We start from the raw sequence: 22,946 nt of genomic DNA on the forward strand, positions 1-22,946 counted from the left end.
ATCTTTGTAAGGGCTGGCGTTTGACTGTCTGCACGGCTGAGGTGAAGCAGCCCGGCCCAGAGCACGCCCAGAGAGGGCTGGCGGCTGGTGCCCCTCAGCATTGCCTGGGTTAGAGCTCGGCTTCGGGTGGGACATCTTGCCTGTCATTCTCGCTCTATTTCTCACCAAGTGGCGTTACTTTTGGCCTGCGTTTTTCTGAAACGCTCAGTAAATAATCATTTCTGGGTTAATGTTTGCACTCACTCGCCGTTGACTGTGCTGGAGATTTCTCAGACGCAAAGCAAAGTCTCAGGAGTTTTCATTTCTATCCTATCTTTATTTATTGCTTCGCCTTATGCGTAGTAGGCCCTTAATCAGTGGTTCGTCGGGTTAGTGAAAGAAAGCACGAATACTGTATTCATGTCAGAAGCTGCGTGCGGCTCCGCATTGTTTTTTGCAAATTAAACCGGGCCCAGCCCGGCCCCTCATCAGTATTGATTGGCAGACTTGCAGCATTTCTAAGATTCAAAAGAATCAAAGAAATGAAGATCTCGCAGGACCAGAATGCAGGCGGATGGGCTGCCCAGCAGGAGGACAATTCAAAAAGCATTCTTTTTGTTGGCTTCTGCAATTGCAGAATTAAACCTTTCGATTAAAATGAGGAAATCTTTTTGCATAGTGATGGGGCTGACTTCCTGCTGCGCAGCCCTTGGCAGTGAGCTTGGAGGTGACAGCTGGGCCCATTCAGGGAATTCAGCGTTGGGGGTCATCTGAGCCATCACCTAGTGGGCGGGATTCTTAACTGGGGTCACGGACCCCTTCCAAGTCTAGATTTCAGGGGGTCCAAGAACTTGGATGGGGGAAAATTTTATTTTCTCAAACCTTTGACATTTAGCGTTTCCTTCAACTATGGAGAAGCAGTATTCAGAGAAGGGGTCCATAAGCTTCCCCACCCCACCAAAGGGGTCCAGGACTAGAAGAGATTGAGAGCCTCTGACCTAGGCAGACTCATTCTGATAGAGGGAGAAGGAAGTTGCCAAGGCCGTGGTTGGAAAAAAAGAATGAGATCTAAAGAGATTGGACTATGAGAAAGGAATTGACAGTAAGAATCTGAGTGCCTTGGGACAGTGATCTCTCCTTTCCCCCAAACTAGGAAGCCAGACCATCTTTGCAGTTCTCATTAGCAGTTACTTTGTCATAACCTCATTTCTTTGTGGTGGTTGTTTAGCTGTGTCTGACTCTTCATGACCCCATTTGGGGTTTCCTTGGCAAAGATACTGGAGTGGTTTGCCATTTTTCTTCTCTGGCTCATTTTACAGATGAGGAAACTGAGGTCAACAAGGCTAAGTGATTTGCCAAAGGTCACACAGTTAGTAAGTGTCTAAGGCTAGATTTGAACTCAGGAAGAGGAGTCTTCCTGACTCCAGGCCAGGTACTCTATCCTCTGTGCCCTCTAGCTGCCCCACATTTCTTTAGGTCTCACTTAATTTTTTTCTTTTGACTGTGACATCCCTGGGCTTCTGCTCTCTGGACTTACAGTTTCTCTTGTCTGAGATGAGGGGATCTAACTAAATGTTCCCTAAATTTCATCTGGGCCCTGAGAGCCTTCAGTTCTCTGAATCTGCAGAGATTCCTCACTTCAAACACAGCTGAGAAATGGGAAGTAACAAGCCAGGCTCTCTAATTAGCCAAAGTGGCTCTCAGTCCCCGCACTAGAAAGCTAAGGCTCTTTGCTCGTGGGAGAATTCCTCAGAGCCTATTGACTCATAGTTTAGGTACAATTCTAACAAGCTAGGTTATATTTAATTTCCCATCCTACTACAGATTAAAAACAATACATTACAAGAGGATTACTGCCCTAGGCACTTCTTACTAAAGTCACAGTGGTGATTCAGGGTCATATAGGTCTTCCCTGGAACAGAACGAATTTCCTTTTCTTGATGCCTGATTCATCTGAGTTAACCTTTACCCAGAACAACAAAAGGAACAGTGTAGCTATAGAATCAATTCTACTCTCCAGAAAGAAACTCCACTTTCTGAGAAATGACATCCTTGGTTAGTCTGTAAGCATCTCTTCGGGGCCCATGACTGACCCCCACTCTGGAAGAATGACTATCAGGCATCCGTTTTAGAAAAAGATAATCACTTATCCCAAAGCTATGGACCAGCCCGCAGGATAAAGAACCATCTATTTCAGGGAGAAGTGCAAAGTCCTTCCTCACCAGGCTAACCACGCCAGGATTTACAGGCAGGGAAATCGAATGCTGTCCTGTAGGGGGGCAAGTTTTTTTATTTTACATACCTCCCTCCTCCCCCCACTTTGTAGCAGCCATTGAGAAGCTGGGCCAGGGAGTTGTCATGGGGAACTTCGTGTGTGTGTTGATGCTAACCAATGGCAAAGCCCAGAAGTACTGACTTCGGCCTCCCAGCCTAGGAGAACGTGAGAGCAATGTCTTGCCCTGGACCCATGTAGACGTGACCAGTGCTATCATTCACTGGCCAGAGAAAACTGGAATAAATGAGCCCTAGAAACCCACGATGACCTTTAATTCTTCTTGGTAGCTTTCAAGATCAGAGGAGAACAAATGCTCATCTCTGCTGTCCATGCCCCAGCCCACCCTGGGGAAGAGCCCACCATCCCTGGCTGCTAGGGAGTGGACCTCCCCTGGATGCCATATGTGAACAGGATGCAGGACATGTTAAGGGCCATGGGGTCCAGGAACCTGGAGGTCATTGAGTCCAACTTGCTTCAATTTGCAGATGAGGAAATCGAAGCCCATAAAGGAATCGTGGAATTAGAGCTGAAAGGGATGAAAAATTATCTGCTGTGCCAGCTGGGATAGAGGGTTGGACCCAAAGTCAGAAAGACATAAGTTCAAATCCCACCTCAGATTTTTGCTGACCAGGTAACCTGATCAAGTTCCTTAGCTTCCCTCAGCCTCAGTTTTCTCACATATAAAATGAGGATAACATATTAGTGTATTATGCAAATACTAGTACATTAATGTTAGCATTACTCAATAAGGTATATTAATTAGTATAATATACTAGCATATTAGTCTATCATATTATTCATGTGTATTATAATATAGTTATATATTTGTATATGTTATAGTACAACATATTAATATAATATAATAGCACCTACCTCCTAAGGTGGTTTCGAGCATCAAATGAAATAGTGGTTGTAAAGTGCTTTGCAAACCTTAAATTATTATGCAGATGTTGTTATTATTATTTTAAAGATTAAGAAACTGAGGCCCAGGTAGGGAACACATGATCTTAGATTGAGAACAGGAAGACTTCAGCTGAGAGAACATATGTAGAACTCTTTGAAAACCTCAAAGCTTTATATAAATGCTAGCTATTATTATTATAATAGTTAATATAATAATGACAGCTAGGTGGCTCAGTGGATAGAGCCCTGGAATTGAGTTAGGAAGACCTGAGTTAAAACCCAGCCTCAGACACTTACTAGCTGTGTGACCCTGGGCAAGTCAACAGCACCTGGTGGCTCCCAGGGTTGTTGTGAATGACAAATGAGATAATAATTATAAAGTGCTTAGCACTAGGCCTGGCATATAGTAAACATTATATGAATGACAGCTATTATTATTATTGTTATTGATATTATAAAAGACTCTGGAGATTACCTAGGATACTCCAACTTCCATTTTACAGATAATAACACTGAGGCCCCGAGAAGGGAACACAGGGTCATAGATTTAGACTTCAGGGATCTTCAAGGCTACCCCATCCCCATTTCACAGATGAGGAAGTTCAGACCCAGAAAAGGTAAATGATTCATTTAAGGTCACAAAGTAGAAAAACCAGAACTTGAACCCAGGTCCTTTGACTCTATATTTTTTTGCTTTTATTTTTTTAATATAAATTTATTTATTTTTAGTTTTCAACATTCACTTCCACAAGTTTTTGAGTTCCAAATTTTCACCCCCCCCCCCCTCCCCCACCCCAAGATGTCATGCATTCTGAATATCCCTTCCCCTACTCTGTCCTCTCTTCTATCTCTCTCCCCTTCTCTTATCCCCTTCCCCTTCTATTTTCCTGTAGGGCAGGACAGACTTCTGTACCCCATTTCTTATATTTCTTATTTCCCAGTAGCATGTGAAAACATTTTTTTTAAAACATATGTTTTTAAAACTTTAGGTTTCAAATTTTCTGTCTTCCTCCCTCCCCACCCACCTTCATTAAAAAGGCAAGCAGCTCAATATAGGTTGTACATATGCAGTTACGCAAAACACGTCCATAGTAGAGATGTTGTGAAAAACTAACTCTATTTCCCTTAATCCTATCCTGCCCTCCCATTTATTCTATTCTTTCTTTTGACCCTGTCCCTCCTCAGAAGTATTTACTTCTGATTACCCCCTTTCCCAATCTGCCCACCTCTCTTTTTTTTAAAAAAATTTTTTGCTAGGCCATGGGGTTAAGAGACTTACCCAGGGTCACACAGCAAGTAAGTGTTATGTGTCTGAGGCCAGATTTGAACTCAGGTCCTCCTGACTTCAGGGCTGGTACTCAATCCACTGCACCATCTAGCTGCCCCTGCCCTCCTCTCTATCATCCCCCTGCTCTCTTGTCCCCTTCTCCCCCTATTTTCCTGTAGGGTAAGACAGATTTCCATACCCAATTGAATGTGTATGTTATTCCCTCCTTAAGCCAAATCCTATGAGAATAAGATTCACTCATTCCCTCTCACCTTCCCCTGTTTCCCCTCCACTGTAAGAGACTTTTCTTGTTTTTTTTTTTGTGAGATAATTTACCCCATTCTACCTCTCCCTTTCTTCTTCTCCGAGTATAATCCTCTCTCATCCCTTAATTTTATTCTCCAGATATGACCCCTTAATCTTCAGCTCACCCTGTGCCCTCTATCTATCTATCTACATATACATACATATAATTTTTTTCCTCCAACTACCCTGATACTGACAAAGGTCTCATGAGTTATAAATATCATCTTTCCATGCAGGAATGTAAACAGTTCAATCTTAATAAGTCTCTTATGATTTCTCTTTCCTGTTTACCTCTTCATGTTCCACTTGAGTCCTGTATTTGAAAGTCAAATTTTCTATTCAGCTCTGGTCTTTTCATCAAGAATGCTTGAAAGTCCTCTATTTCACTGAATGACCATTTTTTCCCCTGAAGGATTATACTCAGTTTTGCTGGGTAGGTGATTCTTGGTTGTAATCCTATCTCCTTTGCCCTCTGGAATATTATATTCCATGCCCTGCGGTCCTTTAATGTAGAAGCTGCTAAATCTTGTGTTATCCTGATTGTGTTTCCACAGTACTTGAACTGTTTCCTTCTGGCAGCTTGTAATATTTTCTCCTTGACCTGGGAACTCTGGAATTTGGCTACAATATTCCTAGGAGTTTTCCTTTGGGGATCTCTTTCAGGAGGAGATCTGTGGATTCTTTCAATTTCTATTTTGCCCTCTGGTTCTACTATATCAGGGCAGTTTTCCTTGATAATTTCTTGAAAGATGATGTCTAGGCTCTTTTTTTGATCATGGCTTTCAGATAGTCCAATAATTTTTAAATTCTCTCTCCTGGATCTATTTTCCAGGTCAGTTGTTTTTCCAATGAGATATTTCACATTGTTTTCTAATTTTTCATTCTTTTGGATTTGTTTACAGTGTCTTGATTTCTCATAAAGTCACTATCTTCCAATTGCTCTATTCTAATTTTTAAGGAAGTATTTTCTTCAGTAAGCTTTTGGACTTCCTTTTCCATTTGGCCAATTTTGCTTTTTAGGGCATTTTTCTCCTCATTGGCTTTTGGACCTCTTTTGCCATTTGGGTTAGGCTATTTTTTAAGCTTCAGATTTTTTTGGGTTCCTTCATACTCTCATTTTTTCCAGTTTTCTCCCTTACTTGCTTCTCAAAATCTTTTGAGCTCTTCCAGGCCTGGGACAATTCATATTTTTCTTGGAGGCTTTGGATGTAGGAGCTTTGACTTTGTTGTCTTCTTCTGGTTGTATATTTTGTCTTCTTTTTCACCAAAGTAAGATAATATAGTCTGACTCTTTTTGCTGCTTGCTCATGATCCCGGCCAATTACTTGAGTTTTAAACTCTTTGTTAAGGTAAGATCTGCTTCCAATGTGGAGAATGTACTGTCCCAAGCTTCAGGGGTTTGTGTGTTTTCAGAGATACTTGTAGGGACCTGTAAATTTTCAGTTCTTCCAAGGTGGTATGATAAGGGGCGAGGTGTTTACTCCTTTCCTGGCCTGTGACCACAAGTATTCCTTTCTGTCCTGTAACTGTGAGGAGGGGTTCCTCTCCACAATTACTATAAGCTCCACCAAGCCAGTGCTCCTCCTCACCCCAGCACCGCGCCCAGAACTGTGGCCCAGATCCAAACACAGTCAAAGCAAGAGATTCCTGCCTCAGCACTGGCAAAGGGATCCCTGCAGTCCCTCTCTGATCAGCCACTGGATTCCCCCTCAGTCTGTGGGCCGGAAGCTCGGGAAGCAGCTGGCTCCCCAGCGCCAGGCTCTTGGGGAATGGAGCTGAAACCCCGCCTTCCTTTCTCAGCACTGACAGAAACAGACTTTTCCCACTGACCTTCTACGTTGTCTTTGGCATTCGTGGATCGAGGAGTCTGGAAATCTCCACAGCTGCCCGAGATTCAGTCCTCTGAGGCCTGCTCCAGGTTTGCTGCAGCCTGCGCGCCCACGCTGTGCTCCCAGCCCGGCGCAATACACCTTTCTGATCGATCATCCAGGTTGTCTTGGCCTGGAAATTTGTTTCACTCTGTCTTTTCGTGGGTTCTGCTGCTCTAGAATGTATTTAGAGGCATTTTTTATGAGTATTTGGAGGGGTTTGGGGGAGAGCTCAAGCAAGTCACTGCTTTCACTCCTCCATCTTGGCTCCGCCCCCCTTTGACTCTATTTTTTACATTTCCTCTTGCTGCTTTGCCCAAGGTAATCCAGGTAGTATTTAAAGGAACATATAATACACATACATCCACAAAAGAGAGCGCGGTGTAGTGGAAAGAAAACTGGCTTTGGAGTCGGGAAGACCTGGGTTCAGGTTTTGCCTGGGATGATCAAAAACTCAACATTAGGATTCCTTCATCTCTATCAGTGGGGAGACTTTCTATGCTAGGAGTTCAACACACTAGATCAAATAAATAAAATCAAATCTAATGCGTACTATTTGCTCTGACTCTCCTGTTGACTGTGTGACCTCAGGCAAGTCTTTTAAAAAGAGAGACTTCCTTCATAGTATTTTAAAATAAGTCCATCAGAGAGTAAAAAACTAAGCACTGGTAGAATGCTCCAGTGGAAAGAATTCTGGATCTGACACCAGAACACTTGGGTTCGAAAGCTTATTGGAAAATCTCTTCATGTCTCTGGGACTCAGTTTCCCCAAATGCCCTAAGTTGTCAGATCCTCTGAGTAGTGCCCACAGATCAGGAAAGCTTTAGTTCCTGGATTTGCTTTGCTAGGAACCAGACTTCAGGAGTGATTTACTGTCCTGGGTGAGATCATCCATAATCCACCAAAGGGAAAAGCCCCGGAAGCTTTGATTGGCAAGGGAAAGAGTCATCCATCTCCCAGAAGTCTCCTCCTTGGTGATCAATAACTGCTGGCCTGCCATACGCCCGAGCAAGTTAAAGCCATTTTCCAATCCCTCCTGTGTACATGCTGTAGGAAACAGCCCCAACTGACAAAGGAAGGAGGGTGAAGAGGCAGTCGTTAAAATGTCACCTGCCCAGGCTGAAATCTAAGCAGTTTAACTTAGAATTATGTGCTTCAATCAAGGAAAGTGAGGAAGGGGAGAGGTGAGGGTTTCTCATCAAATTAAATTCCTGGGATGAAAATGCTTTAATCGGGCATGGGGAGAGGACAAGAATGAATTAGATCCAGGAGTTAAGTCAGGAGAAAATCAGAGCCAGATGTGTTTGCCACAATGTAATCTCCAATTTGGGGGAATACTGAATGAGGGAGACAGAGATCTGAAGATTTCAGGCACTTGACCAATTAAGTAACCAATAAGCATTTATTAAGTGCCAACTACATGCCAGACACATAGTAGGTTTCAAAGCCAGAGCTTCAGTCTGAGACTTGGTGACTTTGTGAGTCTTTTGTATTGCTTTTCCCCCCATTTCTGCTACAGATAATTTAAAATAACAATAATCACACTGATGCCTGCTTTCTAGAGCACTGATCTTGAAGTCAGGAAGATCTGGGTTTGAATCCTTCCTTCCCCATTTACTAGTTTTGTTTGAGGCAGAATAGGGAGGTGAGAGTCCCCTGCCCTTTTCAGAGCTCCCCTGGGGCGTGGAGTTCTGTTCTGGATGTCGTGATTTAAGGACATTCAGCAGCTGGACAGGGTCCGGAGGAGTACAGCCGGGATGGCAAACAGCCTCCAAGGTGTGTGATGCGACGTGAAAGCTGTCTTCCAGCACCTAATGCAGGCTCCATCTGCTCAGTGTGGCCCCCCAACAGCCCAGGAACAGTGAGGAGAAGCTGCAAAGAGGGTGGGCAGCAAGAGCTTCCTCCCACGTCCAGCTGCCCAGCCATGAAGGAGCTGCCTCTGGAGGTGGGGAGTTCCTTCTCCTTCCAGGTCTTGGAGCAAAGGCTGGACAGTCACTGGTCTAAAACGAAGATAAGTGACTGTCAGCGAGGCGGCCAGATTGAGTCCCTTCCGACTTATACATTCTGTGGCCCTGTGATACCAGACAGTTTTTGTTAAGTCTTTCCTTCCTCTGGATCTCAGCCAGGTCACTGACCCCTCAAGGCTATTGGATGGATGTGTTGGCCACCCTTCCCCAGAGCTAGCCCCCTCCTGCCTCCTTTCCATCCCTAAGTCCGTCGTTTAGCATAGTTTAAAATCCATGAGTGCTAAGCAGGCCTGGCTTATGCTGGGAATGCAAGACACTTAATTTAACCCAGTATTTATTTATCCTTAAAATGGTGAAAACCTACAATTCCTGACTCCTCAGGCGACTTGTGACCCAGACATCGCCTTCCTCTGCCCTCTGGTGGTGAAGAGTATATTTGCAGCCTCCTCGTTTTTACTGGCCCGCCACACTATTTTTAAGTTAATAAATTCAATTATTTAGTCATTTAGCATTTATAAAGCACTTACTATGTGTTAGGCATTGTAAAAGGAGTAATGAAAAAAATTATGATTTATAAATCTCTGGTTTATTAAGATTTTCAAAGTTATGTTAATAACTATATTAGGGGTCTTGGTTTTAGCTCATGACTACCAATCTGGATCCTAACATGTTAAAAAACAACAGTACTGAGCTTTACAAGGTACATACGCCAGGAAATCAATCCAAATAAAGCTGGATTTGGATTCAGAGGAAGAGATCTTTCTATCTCTAAACTCTGACCATTAGACTACCCTTCTTTTGTTAGGTACTCAATGGCTTCCCCAGGCCCACCCTGGAGCAACCCAGCCAGGGGCAGCTTTATATGGGTGTTCTGGGGTCTCTGTGTCCCTCCCCTATTTCAAATGAGGGCATACCTCATGCTCCTTCCCCCAGGTGCAGAAATCCCTAGTGATGGCTTTGATGCTCATAAGATTACCTAAAGGATTTAGAATCACAGGAGAGAATGGTTAGAGAGCTAGAGAAAGATGAGAAATTCTTGAAAAAGAAGAAAGCCCAGAAGAGCCAGAAATGGTCTCTAGAAAATCCCAGGAGCCCTTCTCCCAATTCTAGGCTTTCCATGGGTAATGTAGTACTGGGTGTGGAGATGTCGGGGTTAAGAGAGGGTTTAAGCTCTGGGTGAACATCAGAAGGGCCAAGAGAGCTTGGGCACTAAGAAAGCCTTTTATGAGATGGTTTTGGCCTCTGTTTCTGTCTTTTTCTTTCTTCTGAAGCCAGACTCTCTGTATGTGGAGCCCAACATAATACCTCTGCTTGGCATTGAAAAATCTCCAAACCTGATCACTTCATGAATGTTAAATGTTTGTTATAATGAGGAGAGGCAGGTGCCCACTCACCAGGTGGCACTTCTCATCTTTGGAAGATTCCAGGGAGCTCAGACAATCCTCCCCTCTTCCTTGCCCTCCCTCCCACCTGTGTGTGTGTGTGTGTGTGTGTGTGTGTGTGTGTGTGTGTGTGTGTGTCTTTAATAACCCATATAAATAGTGGGACACTGGGAGGGAAATACTGGGATGGTTCTAGCTAGAATCCAGGCCTGTGGACTTTCCTTTCTCATTTACTTAACCCTTTTGCTGTTTTCCTCTCAATTCATGAATAATAAACCAGTGAGTAACAGGCCCTGATCTGGGCCTGAGTGTTCCCTGGCTGGCCCCTTCCCTGCCTCCTTCACCAGCTCATATTGTATTTTCCTGGTTCTCTCGGTTCTTTCTGTTTCCCCTGCCTGAGAAGAAATTTGTCCAGCATCCTGTAGTTCTTCAAGCTTGATTTTTTTTTTGTCATGGCTCTTCACCTACCACAAGCGAATGAAGGAATAATTACAAATTACATTTTTCTCGAAAGGTTTTTGAGCCTGAGATCAGAGCATGTCCTGAGCCCTTGTGGTCTGGCTTTCCTTCTGCAGCTTTTCCACACATCTCTGTTGGTCATGAGAGGTAGGGTGGGCACTTGCCAAACCTGTCTTCCTCCTGTTTAATTGGGAGATGTGCCTGAATCGGGAAGCCACTTGCTGCTACCCAGGGATCCCTGACGATTCCCTTTAGCATTTCCCATGGGTCTATATTGTTTTAGTAAACACAATTGAAAAAAAAACCTGGAGATGTATCTTGGAGAGGACCAAAAAAAAGGTAGTGAGGAGTATAGCATCCTCTCTGATCTACTTCTCCTCCCCCGGGGTGGATGATTACTGTTCTCCTCAAGCTTGGGGTAACCCTGAGGGGGAGACGGTGAGTCTAGTGCCATAACTACTGAGCCCCCACTGGAACGCTCCCCATCTTCAATCTGCCAGCTGAATTCTGTTAGGTTTTACAAAAGGAATTTACTGAGAAGATATAGCAAGAACAGTCACAAGAACAATCCCTTCCACTTGGGAACACATTCTCCCCTTGTAAATACAAGGTCCCCAGGAGGTAGACTCAGCCTTGTAAACGGTGGCAGTAAGGCACATGTGTAGAAAACACAGGTGGCCAAGGGTTACTTTTTCTCCCTGTGTGGAGTCCTCCTAAAGCTCCCTGTTCAGGAGCTGTGTCTTTCTAAGGTACATGGCTGGCACCATTCTCCATCATGAGGGGAAATGATCCCTGAAGCTGTCAAAAATGGCTCTCTCTACATGTTTTTGTCCCCTACCACTCTGGCAAATTTCATTGCCAATTCTGGTTTCTGATGGGACCTCTGGTGTCCCTGCTGAATTTCTCAAACTCACAAGAGTGCCTGGGCATGCCACTCTTAAACTGGTCATTTGCCTAAGATCAGAAAAGAATAAACATAAAGGAAACAGAGGTGCCACATCTCACAGACACACAATGGCCGGGTAGGAGATGGGTCAGCAGCCTTCCTTCCACCCCACAGTGCACAAGAGTTTTTGTCTTACTTGTTAACAGGAAGTAAACGAGACTGGCAGATTGGTAGGGCATTCCTTTTGTATTAGAACTCAGTTCCAGCTCAGCATGTCCTCGGTCATTGGTAATTCTGGTGGGACAGCCAGTTAGAATACTTTGTCATCTCATGGTTTTATTGTTCATTCATATCTGACTCTTCATGTCCCCATTTAGGGTTTTCTTGGCAAAGATACTGGAGGGGTTTGTCATTTCCTTCTCCAGCTAATTTTACAGATGAGGAAACTGAGGCAAATAGGGTGAAGTGATTTGTCCAGGGTCACACAGCTAGTAAGTGTCTGAGGCCAGATTTGAACTCAGGTCTTCCTGACTCCAGGCCTGGTGTTCTATTCATGGCACTACCTAGCTGCTCCTGGCACATAGAAGATGCTTAATAAATAAATATTGAAGACCAATTGAGGTCCTTTCAATCACTATGCTGTGATTCTTCGAAAACATATGAATTATATTTTAATTTACTTCAATTTATTTTAATTTTAAATAATTCTAGAATAAGCAATCTTTCCTAAGATAAAAAACCATGTTCAGAGAAGCATCATAACAATGGAAAGAATTCTATATTTGGAGTTAGAGGACCAGGGTTCAAATCCCACTTAAAGTAATTAAGTACTTAAAGTAATTATACAGTAAGTATAATCCTGGTCAAGTTCCTCAGTTTCCTTATGTGTAAAATGAGGGAATTGGATTAGATGAACTTGAAGGTCCTTTGCAGTCCTAGATTCATGACCCTGGTTGCTCTAGGTTCTATGTCAAAGGAATGTTAGTTGGACAAGGCTTCTTTGGGGTGAGGAAGGCACGGCCAGAAGTGAAGGTCATTTGCGTAGCCTTGACTTTATGATAGTGTAGAGACGTTTTATTGCTGGAACTATGATTCCGTCAGGATGAGTTGACTCCTGGTATGGAATGTACCTCCATCTGCTGAGGCAGATCCCTTTTCTTCGACTCACTTATGGCCCTAAAAGTTGTTCCGGACACTAAGAGGTTAAATGATTTGCCCAGGATGTGTCAGAGGCAAGGACTTGAAACCTAATTATCCAAACTCCAAGCCCAGCTTGCTACCTGCTGCCTCTCTTTATGTACATATGTGATAGCATATTTGTCAGATGCTATATTAAGAATGACACGCAGTCGCTTTGCTAAGAATTAAAAACTGGTAATAAAAAATGGGGACAAAATTAATGAAATGAGTAGGGATGTAATTCTCCCAGCAGGAGGCCAGTTTGTCAGTGAGGTACAGAACCAGTGTGGGAAGAGAGAGCTGGAAGGCTGGGCTCTGAATCTTGACTCTCGGCCACATCGTTTCATTTCCTTGTGATTGTTTCCTCAATTATGACATGAGGGGAGTGGAGTTGGTGACCTCTCGAGTGCCTTCCAGTTCCAATTCCTGGGGTCAGGGGACCTGGGGCCAAATCCTGGCTCTGCTGCTTGTTAGCTGTGGGTCCTAGGTCGAGACCCTGCCCTCTCTGGGCTTCACTTTCCTTTTGGTAAAGTGAAGGGGTTGCACTCTAAGGCCCCTCCCAGCTAGAAATCTCTTCTTGTGAAGACAAAGAAGAGTGTCTCTGTTTACCTGAAGGGCTAGGTTTGCTTTTTGCTTTTCTTCTCCCCATCTAGCTTTGGAAAGACGGGTGACGCACAGAACGTCTCTAAAGTTTCTTTGCCCCTAGAACAGGGCTGACACTAGACGCTTGTTGTACTGCTCAAACACACACAGCCTGCGTAAAGTGCTTTGCAAACCTCGAAGTAATAATCACCATTCAAATGATTCTTATAAATTGTCACCTTTTTTTTTTTAAAGAGAGGCAGAGAAAACCATCTTTTGGAATGCTTTATTATCCATTACATGCATCGAGGTCTGCAACAAAGCTGGCTTGAACTTTTGAGTCACGCTCTTCTGAGAGAGTCAATCAATTTTCACCAACACATGGACCAGGTCACTAGTCAAACCTTTACCAATTTTTTTGAGAAGTGGCAAAGATTTTGGCTGTTTTCACCGGGAGAAGCAAAGCTGGGTCCCAATTTTTTTTGGAGGATATCAGGGACCTATCACACAACCCTGGGAATGCCATTTCTATTTAGATGAAGAGTTATTTCAGGGGGCATTGCAACTGTTCTTGGAAAATGTGGTTTGGAACTGGCGGAAGTCAGTGTCAATGATGTCTTCATCAATGGCCAAGCGAACAATATGGCAGTCACTGATGGATTCTTACCCTTCCCTGACTGCTTGTGGCAAAACCTACTCTTTCACATGACCTTGGGGTCAGGGGCTTCTCTCCAGACCTCCCACTCCTCTGGACTTACTTCATTATCATCAGCTTTCTTGGTGAAGTAATCATCAAAGCCCAGGGTTCTGAAATGGAAGCAACAGCAAATAATGAAATTCACTGGAACCAGGGACATCCCAAGAGGGGCTCAGAGATGGCTGCAGTAGTCCTTTCTAGCTGGACTTCTGTGGAAATTTGGAGGAGAAGCTAGATCAGAGAATAGAGATCTAGAGTTGGAAGGGCCCTTAGAGACCATGTACTGCAGGGGTGCTTCCCTTGAGGTCTGTGAACTTGCTAGTTTTGTTTTTAAAGAAGTATCTTGATAACTGTATTTCAGTATAACTGGTTTCCTTTGCAATTCTCTGCATTTTATTTTATTCATTTAAAGCGCTTGCTTCTGAGAAAGGTGGATGCCGCAGTAAATAGAGAGCTGGGCCGGGAGCCAGAAGGACCTGAGTTCAGATCTGCCCTTCAACATTCACTAGCTGTGTGACCCTAACCTCTGTCTTCCTCAGTTTCCTCAACTGTAAAACTGGGATAAGAACAGCACCTACCCCTCAGAGTTGTGAAGACCAAATGAGATTACACATAAAGCACTTTGTAAAACTAACAGGCTACATACATTTACTATTATTACGATCATTGATCGTAGCCAAGTGATTTCATCTTTCTGTGCCTCAGTTTCCTCATCTGTAAAATGAGGATAACAATAATAATTGCCCAATCTGTGGTGGGATTGTTGATATAGAATGAGAGGGGACTTCAGGGGTGACCAACTTTAACACCCTCATTTTAAAGATGAGCATTCTGAGTTCCAGAAAGTGTAAGTCATATTTTCCTGTGAATCCTGTCTTCCTGTCGGCCACTTACCTGGGTTCCCCTTCATCAGCAGCCTGGAGTTCCCAAGGTTGTCTGGCCACAGGGTGACTTTGCTGTTCTGCAGATGGTGACCCCAGCAACCTTTGTGGCCAATGGATGATGGATTCCTTGACACTCTTGACAGCTGCCCTTCCAAATCTTTGGGGCAAGTTAGGGATGCGCCTTAAGATGCCACCATTGAAATTCCTTCCAAACCTCAGCGCCAAGTTGGCCACCGGCTCAGCACTCCTTTCTTCCCCCGAGGACCTTCCAAATCTCAGGGGGAGGGGGGGCATCGCCTGGGGAATCTTGTATGTTATCGGGGTTTGCATTTTGTGGATGGTGTTGGAGCCCCATTGCCAGAGCTCTGCAGGGCTGAGGCTCCTTTGTTTCTTCTCTTTGGGGCGTCCTATGGGCTGGGATTAAAGATCACAGAGATTAATGAACTGCTGACCTACTGCGTGGTATGGTAGAAAGAGCCCTGAATTTGGAATCAGAAATCCTGAGTTATTGCCTGGTTCTGTCACTTATTACCTGTGTAATCTTAGGCAAACAACTGCCCTTCTCTGTGCCTCAGTTTCCTCATCTGTAAAATGAGGGTGTCAGACTTGATAGCTTCGGAGGTCCCTTCAGCTCCAGTGTTCTGATTCTAATAATGCAGAAACTCCAGCGAGAAGGGACTAGAGGTCATTGAATGCAAGCTCTTTATTTCACAGATGAGGAAACCAAGACCTAAAGAGGTGAGGTGAGTTTGCCCAAGCTCACACAGGCATTAAGCAGCGCTGATACAAATACTTCATCTTGCTTTTGCAATTTTTATTCATGGTATCACTAGTAGCTGGAATCATAGAATTTGGAGAAAGAGGACCAACTTTGTATTTCTGAGGAGACCTCTCCCTCTTTTTTCTTGCCTCACATTTTATCTCCTCTATTCTCCATCTCCTTACCTCCACCACTGGTGAGACATCAACATGGTGGGTGAACGGCGTGAATGTGTGAGAGACAATGGTTGAATCTTAGGGCAAAGTTAGGAGGGGAAGCACTCCTGAAATCATTCTCTGCCCCCACATCCATTACAAGCTCAGTTATATTTAATTAATCCAAATAGCAAATGTTTAATTACATTTTTGTCTTACCCTAAAATTTTTGCCCATCCACCGACGTTTGTTAAGTTATTAAATTTCTGTGCATATTTACCAACTGGTTCCTACTAAGCAGGAAACCATAACTGCCTCATTATATTTGCATTCATCATTAACAACACTTAAATCACTCCTCTTTAAAATGCATCCAGACTTTTTTGCGTCTCTGGCAGTTTATTACAAACATGTTTTCCTACTTAATTGCAGCTCAGTAATGTGCCTTCTGCTTGCTAAGTATCCCATTACATGCTATCTATTTAATCTGCTATTACGGATGCCAGGCTGGCTACCACCATGCCAGAGGGAGCTACCAACCCACGGATGTCACTGAGGACCTGATGAGGAAAGCAAAGTATATCATTAAGTCGTACCTTTTGGGGATCAACTTTTTAGCAAAGTTGTTCCTGTTATTAGTCAATTACCAGAACTCCTTGGTATCAACATTTTAGTTAATGCCAGGCACGTCCACGTAAATTTAAAGAGTTACCTTTAAATATTCATCATAATGTTCCCAGTCATGAAGATTGGACATCATGGATTCATCGGCACAGATAGACTTCGAAGCTAACAGGATTGAAGTGGCCAGAGTCAATATGACAAATGGCTTTAATGAGATGATTTCCATTGTCCATAAAAACTCAAATGAAGTTTCTATGTGCTGCTCAGGCCGACACAGGGGACATGGAGGCTTTTTTATACTGACAAACAACAAGGAAAGATGCCCTGAATTGGGGCCTCCATTCCCCATGGCCGAATTTCTAATATTAATTATGGACAGCGACTGGAATATGCATTCGAAGAATGTCGGTTATTTGTTCTGCAAAGGCAGCGGCAGGTTCCACTTGCAAATTAATGAACTTTGAAAACAATTCCCCTTATTATGAAACCATTTCTAATTAGGTAAGATTGAGGGTCCAGGTAATTAGAATTTTAAGGGAACCATAGTCTATAGCTCCCCCCTCTAGCAAATGGAATTCTGTTTGGGGGTCTTTGCGTCAATCTACATACCACTTCTTAGAAAAGAAAACAAGTATTCAAAAATAGGCTGTTTTGATTTTGATCAACACCAGAGAGTGGGGCATTGTGTTTTCAAAATGCCAGGTGCAATTTGAAATGTGAACCACAAAGGCCAACATGTCATTAATTAGTTTTCTGTTGTATTCAGTTCATTTATTACCAAATTTCCAAAGTTAATGTCAGCTTAGTCATAATAATATTTTTGTGTGTGCGTTAGCAAAGTTCACAAGAGAGTTCAAGAAGCATCTTGGAGAGGAGCCATCTTAGGGTGGGCTTGAATCCTTTCAGGAGTTTGGTGTGTTTTCCCAATGGACCTTGCTTGGCAAAACTGGGGAAGTCAACAAAATTTTAAGTGAATGAAGCTGCTGATCCCACGCCCTGGAAGAGCACAGCAGAGCTTTGGGAAGCACATACGTACGCTGTTTTTGTTACTCTCTCGGCTCCTATTATAGTAGTAATTGTACATGACCATAAACCTACTGACAGTACCCAAGAACTGAATTTGTTCCAAACAAATACTTACTTTTTATTGGAAGCTGCAGTTCACAGTATCTCAGAGCTGGAAGGATCTTTAGAGGCATCTAATTCAACCCATACCACCTGGACAAGAGTCTCCACATTGACACACCCAACATGTGTTCATATGTTCATTCTTTGAAGATCTTTAGTCAGTGGAAAGAGCTCTGGGCTTGGAATCAGGAAGAAGACTCATTTTCCTGAGTTCAAATCCAGCCTCAGACATTTACTAGCTGTGTGACCCTGGGCAAGTCACTTAAACCTGTTTGCTTCATTTTTCTCATCTGTAAATTGAGCTGGAGAAGGAAATGGCAAACCAGTCTAGTAATGTGCCAAGAAAATCCCAAATGGGGTCATGAAGAGTTGGATGTGACTGAAAAATGACTGAACGGAGTCAGAGAGGAGGCACTCACCACCTCTTGAGGTGGCCCACATCACTTTGGGAGAATTCTCATTGTTAAGACACGTTCCCTTCCATCGAGGTGGAATTGATCCCTCTGCAATTTCCAACCCACAACTCCTAGTTCCTACCTTTATGGCCAAGCAGAAGATACAGCTCCTCAAATACCTAAGGTAGCTATCATGTCCTCCCTTTACCTCCTCTTCTCCAGGCTAAGCAGTCCCTGTTCCTTCACCTTCTTCTCATCCTGATTATTCTTCTATGGATGTCCTCCAGTCATCACCATCCCTCTTAGAATGTGCTGCCCAAAATATCCTATGTGTGGTCTGACCAAGGCAGAGGAGAAAGGGGCCCATTCTCTCAGCCTCAACATGGTACCTTTCACTAAAGAGTCACTTTAATTATTATTATTTTTTTGTGGCTGTCATGTCTGACTTTGGACCTCAGTTGAGCTTGCAGTACACCGGAAGCCCCAGATTTCCCACATGAACGACTCTTTCCCTGTTTTCAATGTGAACCCAAGACCGGGACTTGACATTTATCCCTATTAAATTTGGAATGAAATTCACAATTGGGAGCAGCTGACTGTGATTCTAATTTATCAATGAGATGCCCATGCACATTATCTCATTAGAACCTGGTAACTAACCCAATGAGAGGGTTGTCTACCTTTCATTTGCTTTATTTGTGACATGTATTCTTTTTCTAATGAGCTTATTTTTAATTCTGAACTTAGAAAATACTAAATAAAATGAACATTTAGAGTGAGAGTAGACAAGAAAAAGATTGTACACGAAACTGGCAACATCTATTAGGCACAACTTGCTTTTCTTTTAAAATAATAATAATAACTAGTATTTAAATAAGCACTTTGAGGTTTGTGAAATACTTAATATATGATATCTCATGTTATCCTCACAACAACCATGTGAGATGAGTGCTACTATTAAATATAATTAAAATATACTTATATAGAAATGGTATGATAAATATGTAAGACATGATATGTTATGTGATGATACATGTGATATGAGAATATTTCATAAATTCACCATGTCCCTTTCAGAGTTGCCTTGCTCATCTGATTCTTCCTGCCTTGTTTTCTCTTCTATGCATTTTAGAAAAATGCTTCAATGCCTCAAACCCTTTTTTGGTCTTGACTATTTTGTGGTTCTTAGCTATCCTGTCCCCAGCCTTGTACCCCACTCCTTCTATCCCACCAATTAAAAAGAAAAGAAAAACACCCTTTTATAACACAGAGATGGTCAAGGCAAACTAGTTCAGACACTGGCCACGTCAGAAATTGCATGTCTTATTGTCCAATATCTTGCGAGGACTGTATTTTGATCTGTGGCCAACCCAGGCCCATGGGAGGAAGGTGTGGCTCTTAGGAATGGACTCAATGGACCAGACCGGTCTGTTAGGGTGGTGTGGAGGCTCAGTAGGCTGGGTTTGTTTTTAATGCTAAATATACTAAGTGCTGAAAACAAGAGGCTTTTCTTAGGCACATTTAGTTCAATTCACACTTGACTGAAACATATTGTGATCTCAGGATGGTTATTGTTTATTGGTTATTGAAAAAAATTATTTTTCTAGAGCAAATCACCACTTCCAAGGCTTTTTTTCCCAACAAAGGAGCTTTCATCCCTTACATTCCTATGTCCAGACAAGCAATTTTTTATTCCATTTTTTGCCTTACTCCAAAAATCTTGCCCATACACAGAAAAGTTACTAAGTTTTTCACCTTTAAACCAACTTGTTTCCACTGAGCAGAAAACCTTTACTGCCTTATAACCTTTGCATTCTTCATCATCAATAGTTAAATCACTTCGAGGCCACCTGGTCCAAACCCTTCATTTTACAGATGGGGAAACCAAGGCCGAAGGAGGTGAAGTGACTGGCCCCGACCTCACATACAAAAATTGTGTCAGGCACTTCACTAAGTGGGCCAGGCTTTGAAGCCTCCTGTGAATTGAATACATTTGTCTTCCAAATCATTGCTTGGTAAGTTACTAATGGCACTTCCTTTCAGGCGGCCAGTGGAGCCAGACTCTTCTGAGACGTGTGAAGTGAAGGACATGTCATGTACCCACCACCCTTGGGATGGGGAAGGACAGGGAGGGGGCTGGCACATGTCTATTTAAACGGGGTTTGGTACCAGGTGTTGTCTGTCATTCTGCACAAAGTCGGACAATCCCCCCCCCCCCCTTTCTCCGCTTTCAGCACTGCTGTGATTTAAGATCCTTTTTCTTGTTCTCAGCCAGTCTGAGGACTCTTAGCATGCACCAGAGCCATCCTGACTTGGAGTTCTCCTGTCTTTATCTGTTTAGCACTTCCAAGTTGAGATGGGTGAGTAGAGGCAGTGCCATGCTCCCTTCTTGGTCCTGAAGCTCCGTTAGCATTGGCCCACGTATCTATTGTGGCTTCTAGATACACCATAACTTTAGGAGGCAGGTAGAGCACAGGTTGTGGGGCCCCTATATGGTGCCATAGTGACCGGAGCGCTGCACCTGGAGTCAGGAAGACTCATCTTTCCGAGTTCAAATCCAGCCTCAGACACTTATTAGTCACTTCACCCTGTTTGCCTCAGTTTCCTCATCTGGAAAATGAGCTGGAAAAGGAAATGGCAAACCACTCCAGAATCTTTGCCAAGAAAACCCCAAATGAGGTCACAGAGAGTCAGACACAACTGAAAAATAACTAAACAACAATACATTGTTATCCCCATTTTACAGATAAGGCACCTGAGGGCCAGTGATTTATCATGCTCCTGTGACTGATCAATGACAGAGCCAGAATCTAAGTCCAGTGTGCCTTCCACTAAACCATGCTGCTTCTTTGTCTAATTTTGTTTTGGGGAGCTAGGCAATGGGGTTAAGTGATTTCCCAGGGTCACACAGCTAGTGAGTGTTATGTGTCTGAGGCCAGAGTTGAACTCAGGTCCTCCTGAGTCCAGGGCCAGTGCTCTATCCACTGCACCACCTAGCTGCCCCTTTCTTTTTCTAATTTTAAGATTTAATGGATTCCCTGTTTACAAATGAATGCATCTATTAATCAACAGGCATTTATTAAATGCCTACTGTGCTCCAGGCAATGTGCTAGGAACTGGGGTTACAAAGACAACTATGAACTCTCCCCTGACCCAGATGGTGAGGTGTAACCAAGCCAAGTAAGCATGGCCTGAAGGACCTGGGTTTGTTTAGCCTGGAGAAAACTAGAGGAAGGAGGGCAGCTTCTTTCAGTATTTGAAAAGCTGTCCCCTGGATTAGAATTTAGCTTTATTCTGTTTATTCTCACAGGGCAGAACCAGCAGCAATGTGAGAGCATACAGAGAGGCAGGTTGTGGTTCCACAGCAGAGGCAACTCTCTAATAGTTAGACATACTCATAAATGAGCTGTGGGTGCTGCCTTAGTAGGAGTGAGCTCCCTGTCACTAGCAGAGATGCTCAAGTGCAGGCTGCAGGGCCACTTGATGGCATTCAGGACTTGGATTGGGCATTGGAATGGAGGACCTTGGAAGCTCCTTCCAACACTACAGTTCAATAATTCTTCTAAAGATGCCTGAGAAGAGGACGTGAAGAGTCCTGAAGTTATTAAGAAAAACATTAAAATCCGTGAGCTCAATATAACATTATGGGAGATGATGGTCTGTGGCAACTTCTGGAGACCTTATCACCAGGAAGTTATGAAAAGAGGATGTGCATCAGTCCTCGAAACCAGCCTCTGTCAAAGGTCGGGGAAAGAACGCACCCATCTCAAGAGTTGGATCATTTGATGAAGAGAGATGGAAAACAGGATACTCAACACACTGAAGGTCTTGTTCTTTCGATACCTGTGTGAGTATATCACTCCAACAGTCCACCGATCCCCTCTTGTTCTTGCTATGTGACTGGGCCACCTGCTTTGGTCATCATACTTGCCCTCTTTAATGTCTTCTGGACTAACTCTTGCAAGCACATTGTCAGTAACACTGCAGACAACTTGGCCCCATCATCTATCTTTCCACTGCCATTTGGGACTTTCATTTGTAACTTTAATTCTTCTGAGACAATGGTTTTGTAGGATTCACAACCACTTGAAATCACCAGGAAACATATAATGTTGAAGAGATGAACTTTTGTAGCAGTTTGGGAAACATTCCAACCTTTGTTAAGTTTCTAAAATGTGATCCCACCCAACCCTATCTATTCCTCCTGCCTAATTTGTAGTCCAGATAATTGCCCATCTGTGGCTCTTGTCCAGGAAACATATCTTGATATACCCATGTGAAGGGCATGCCATGCCACAGACAAGATGTGCTTTTCATCCACTTTGTTTTTATATGTGGATGGCTGGGTGAAATGACAATGAGGTGAGCCATATTGTGAAGGGCTGTAAATACAAAAAAGAAAAGAGGAAGTTATATGATTATCTTAGAGGTTCCACTCAAGATTCTTGAGCAGGGGAGTGACATGGTCAGTCTTGTGCTTTGGGAATATGTATTTGTTGGTTGTATGGAGGATGGATTGGAGAGGGGAGGGACTGGAGGCAGGGGGGTTAACTAGGAGAACTCTCACACAACTACAGATGAGAGGTGGGGGGCCTGACAGAGGGTGGTGGCTGCGTGAGTTGAGAAAAAGGATGGACAAAAGCTACATTGTGAGTCTGAGGTGTCTATGGGCCGTCTAGTGGGAAATGTCTAGTAGTAGTTGGTGATGGAGACCTAGAGCCCAGGAGGGAGGCCAGGGCTGGATACAAAGATCTGTGGGCTTCTGCTTAGAGATGATCCAGGAATCCCAGTTTTCTCTTTGATGGAGATCTAGGGCGGTGATAAGAGCATTGGAACATTGGATGAGAGCAGAGGGAATCTGGGTTTGCACTGGGCCACCAAGGAGCCGTATGACCACGGGCGTTCCTGAACTTCTCTGGGCCTCATTTTCTTCATCTGTAAAGTGAGAGGATTGGGCTAGATGACATCTAAGGTGCCTTCCAGGCTGTGATCCTCTAAACGCAGTGAGATCACTTAAGGAAAGGTTATACAGTGAGGGAGAGACAGAGAGAGGGAGGGAGGAAGGGAGGGAGGGAGAGACAGAGAGACAGAGAGAGAGAGAAAGACAGAGAGAGAGAGAGAGAGAGAGCGCGAGCACTCTGGAAAGAGTCTTGGGGGACATGCACAGTTAAGGGGTGGGACATGGAGGATGGTCCAGGAAAAATGACAGAATGGTTAGACAGGTAGGAAGAGACTCAAAAGGAGAAGCAT

The 22,946-nt window shown here is 43.6% G+C and overlaps 1 protein-coding gene across 1 annotated transcript; it reads right to left on the minus strand.

Annotated features, from left to right (window-relative positions):
* Positions 1 to 13,754: 13,754 nt before the first annotated feature.
* NPVF (neuropeptide VF precursor) lies at positions 13,755 to 16,399 on the minus strand. Its single transcript, XM_020993254.1, has 3 exons — positions 16,262 to 16,399; positions 14,645 to 15,048; positions 13,755 to 13,860 (listed from the first exon to the last, which is right to left on the minus strand). The coding sequence occupies exons 1-3, from the start codon at positions 16,397 to 16,399 to the stop codon at positions 13,755 to 13,757; spliced, it is 648 nt and encodes a 215-aa protein (XP_020848913.1).
* Positions 16,400 to 22,946: the final 6,547 nt, after the last annotated feature.

Source organism: Phascolarctos cinereus, unplaced genomic scaffold, assembly GCF_003287225.1.
Source record: "Phascolarctos cinereus isolate Bilbo 61053 unplaced genomic scaffold, phaCin_HiC Scaffold_1;HRSCAF=81, whole genome shotgun sequence".
NCBI lineage: Eukaryota > Metazoa > Chordata > Mammalia > Diprotodontia > Phascolarctidae > Phascolarctos > Phascolarctos cinereus.

Coding starts and splice junctions, on each gene's coding strand:
- NPVF (XM_020993254.1), bottom strand. CDS start 16,399: ATGGAAATCATCTCATTAAAGCCATTTGTCATATTGACTCTGGCCACT. Junction 15,049..16,261: donor ATTATGATGAATATTTAAAG/GTAACTCTTTAA, acceptor CTTTAATCCCAG/CCCATAGGACGCCCCAAAGA. Junction 13,861..14,644: donor GCTGATGAAGGGGAACCCAG/GTAAGTGGCCGA, acceptor CTTCCATTTCAG/AACCCTGGGCTTTGATGATT.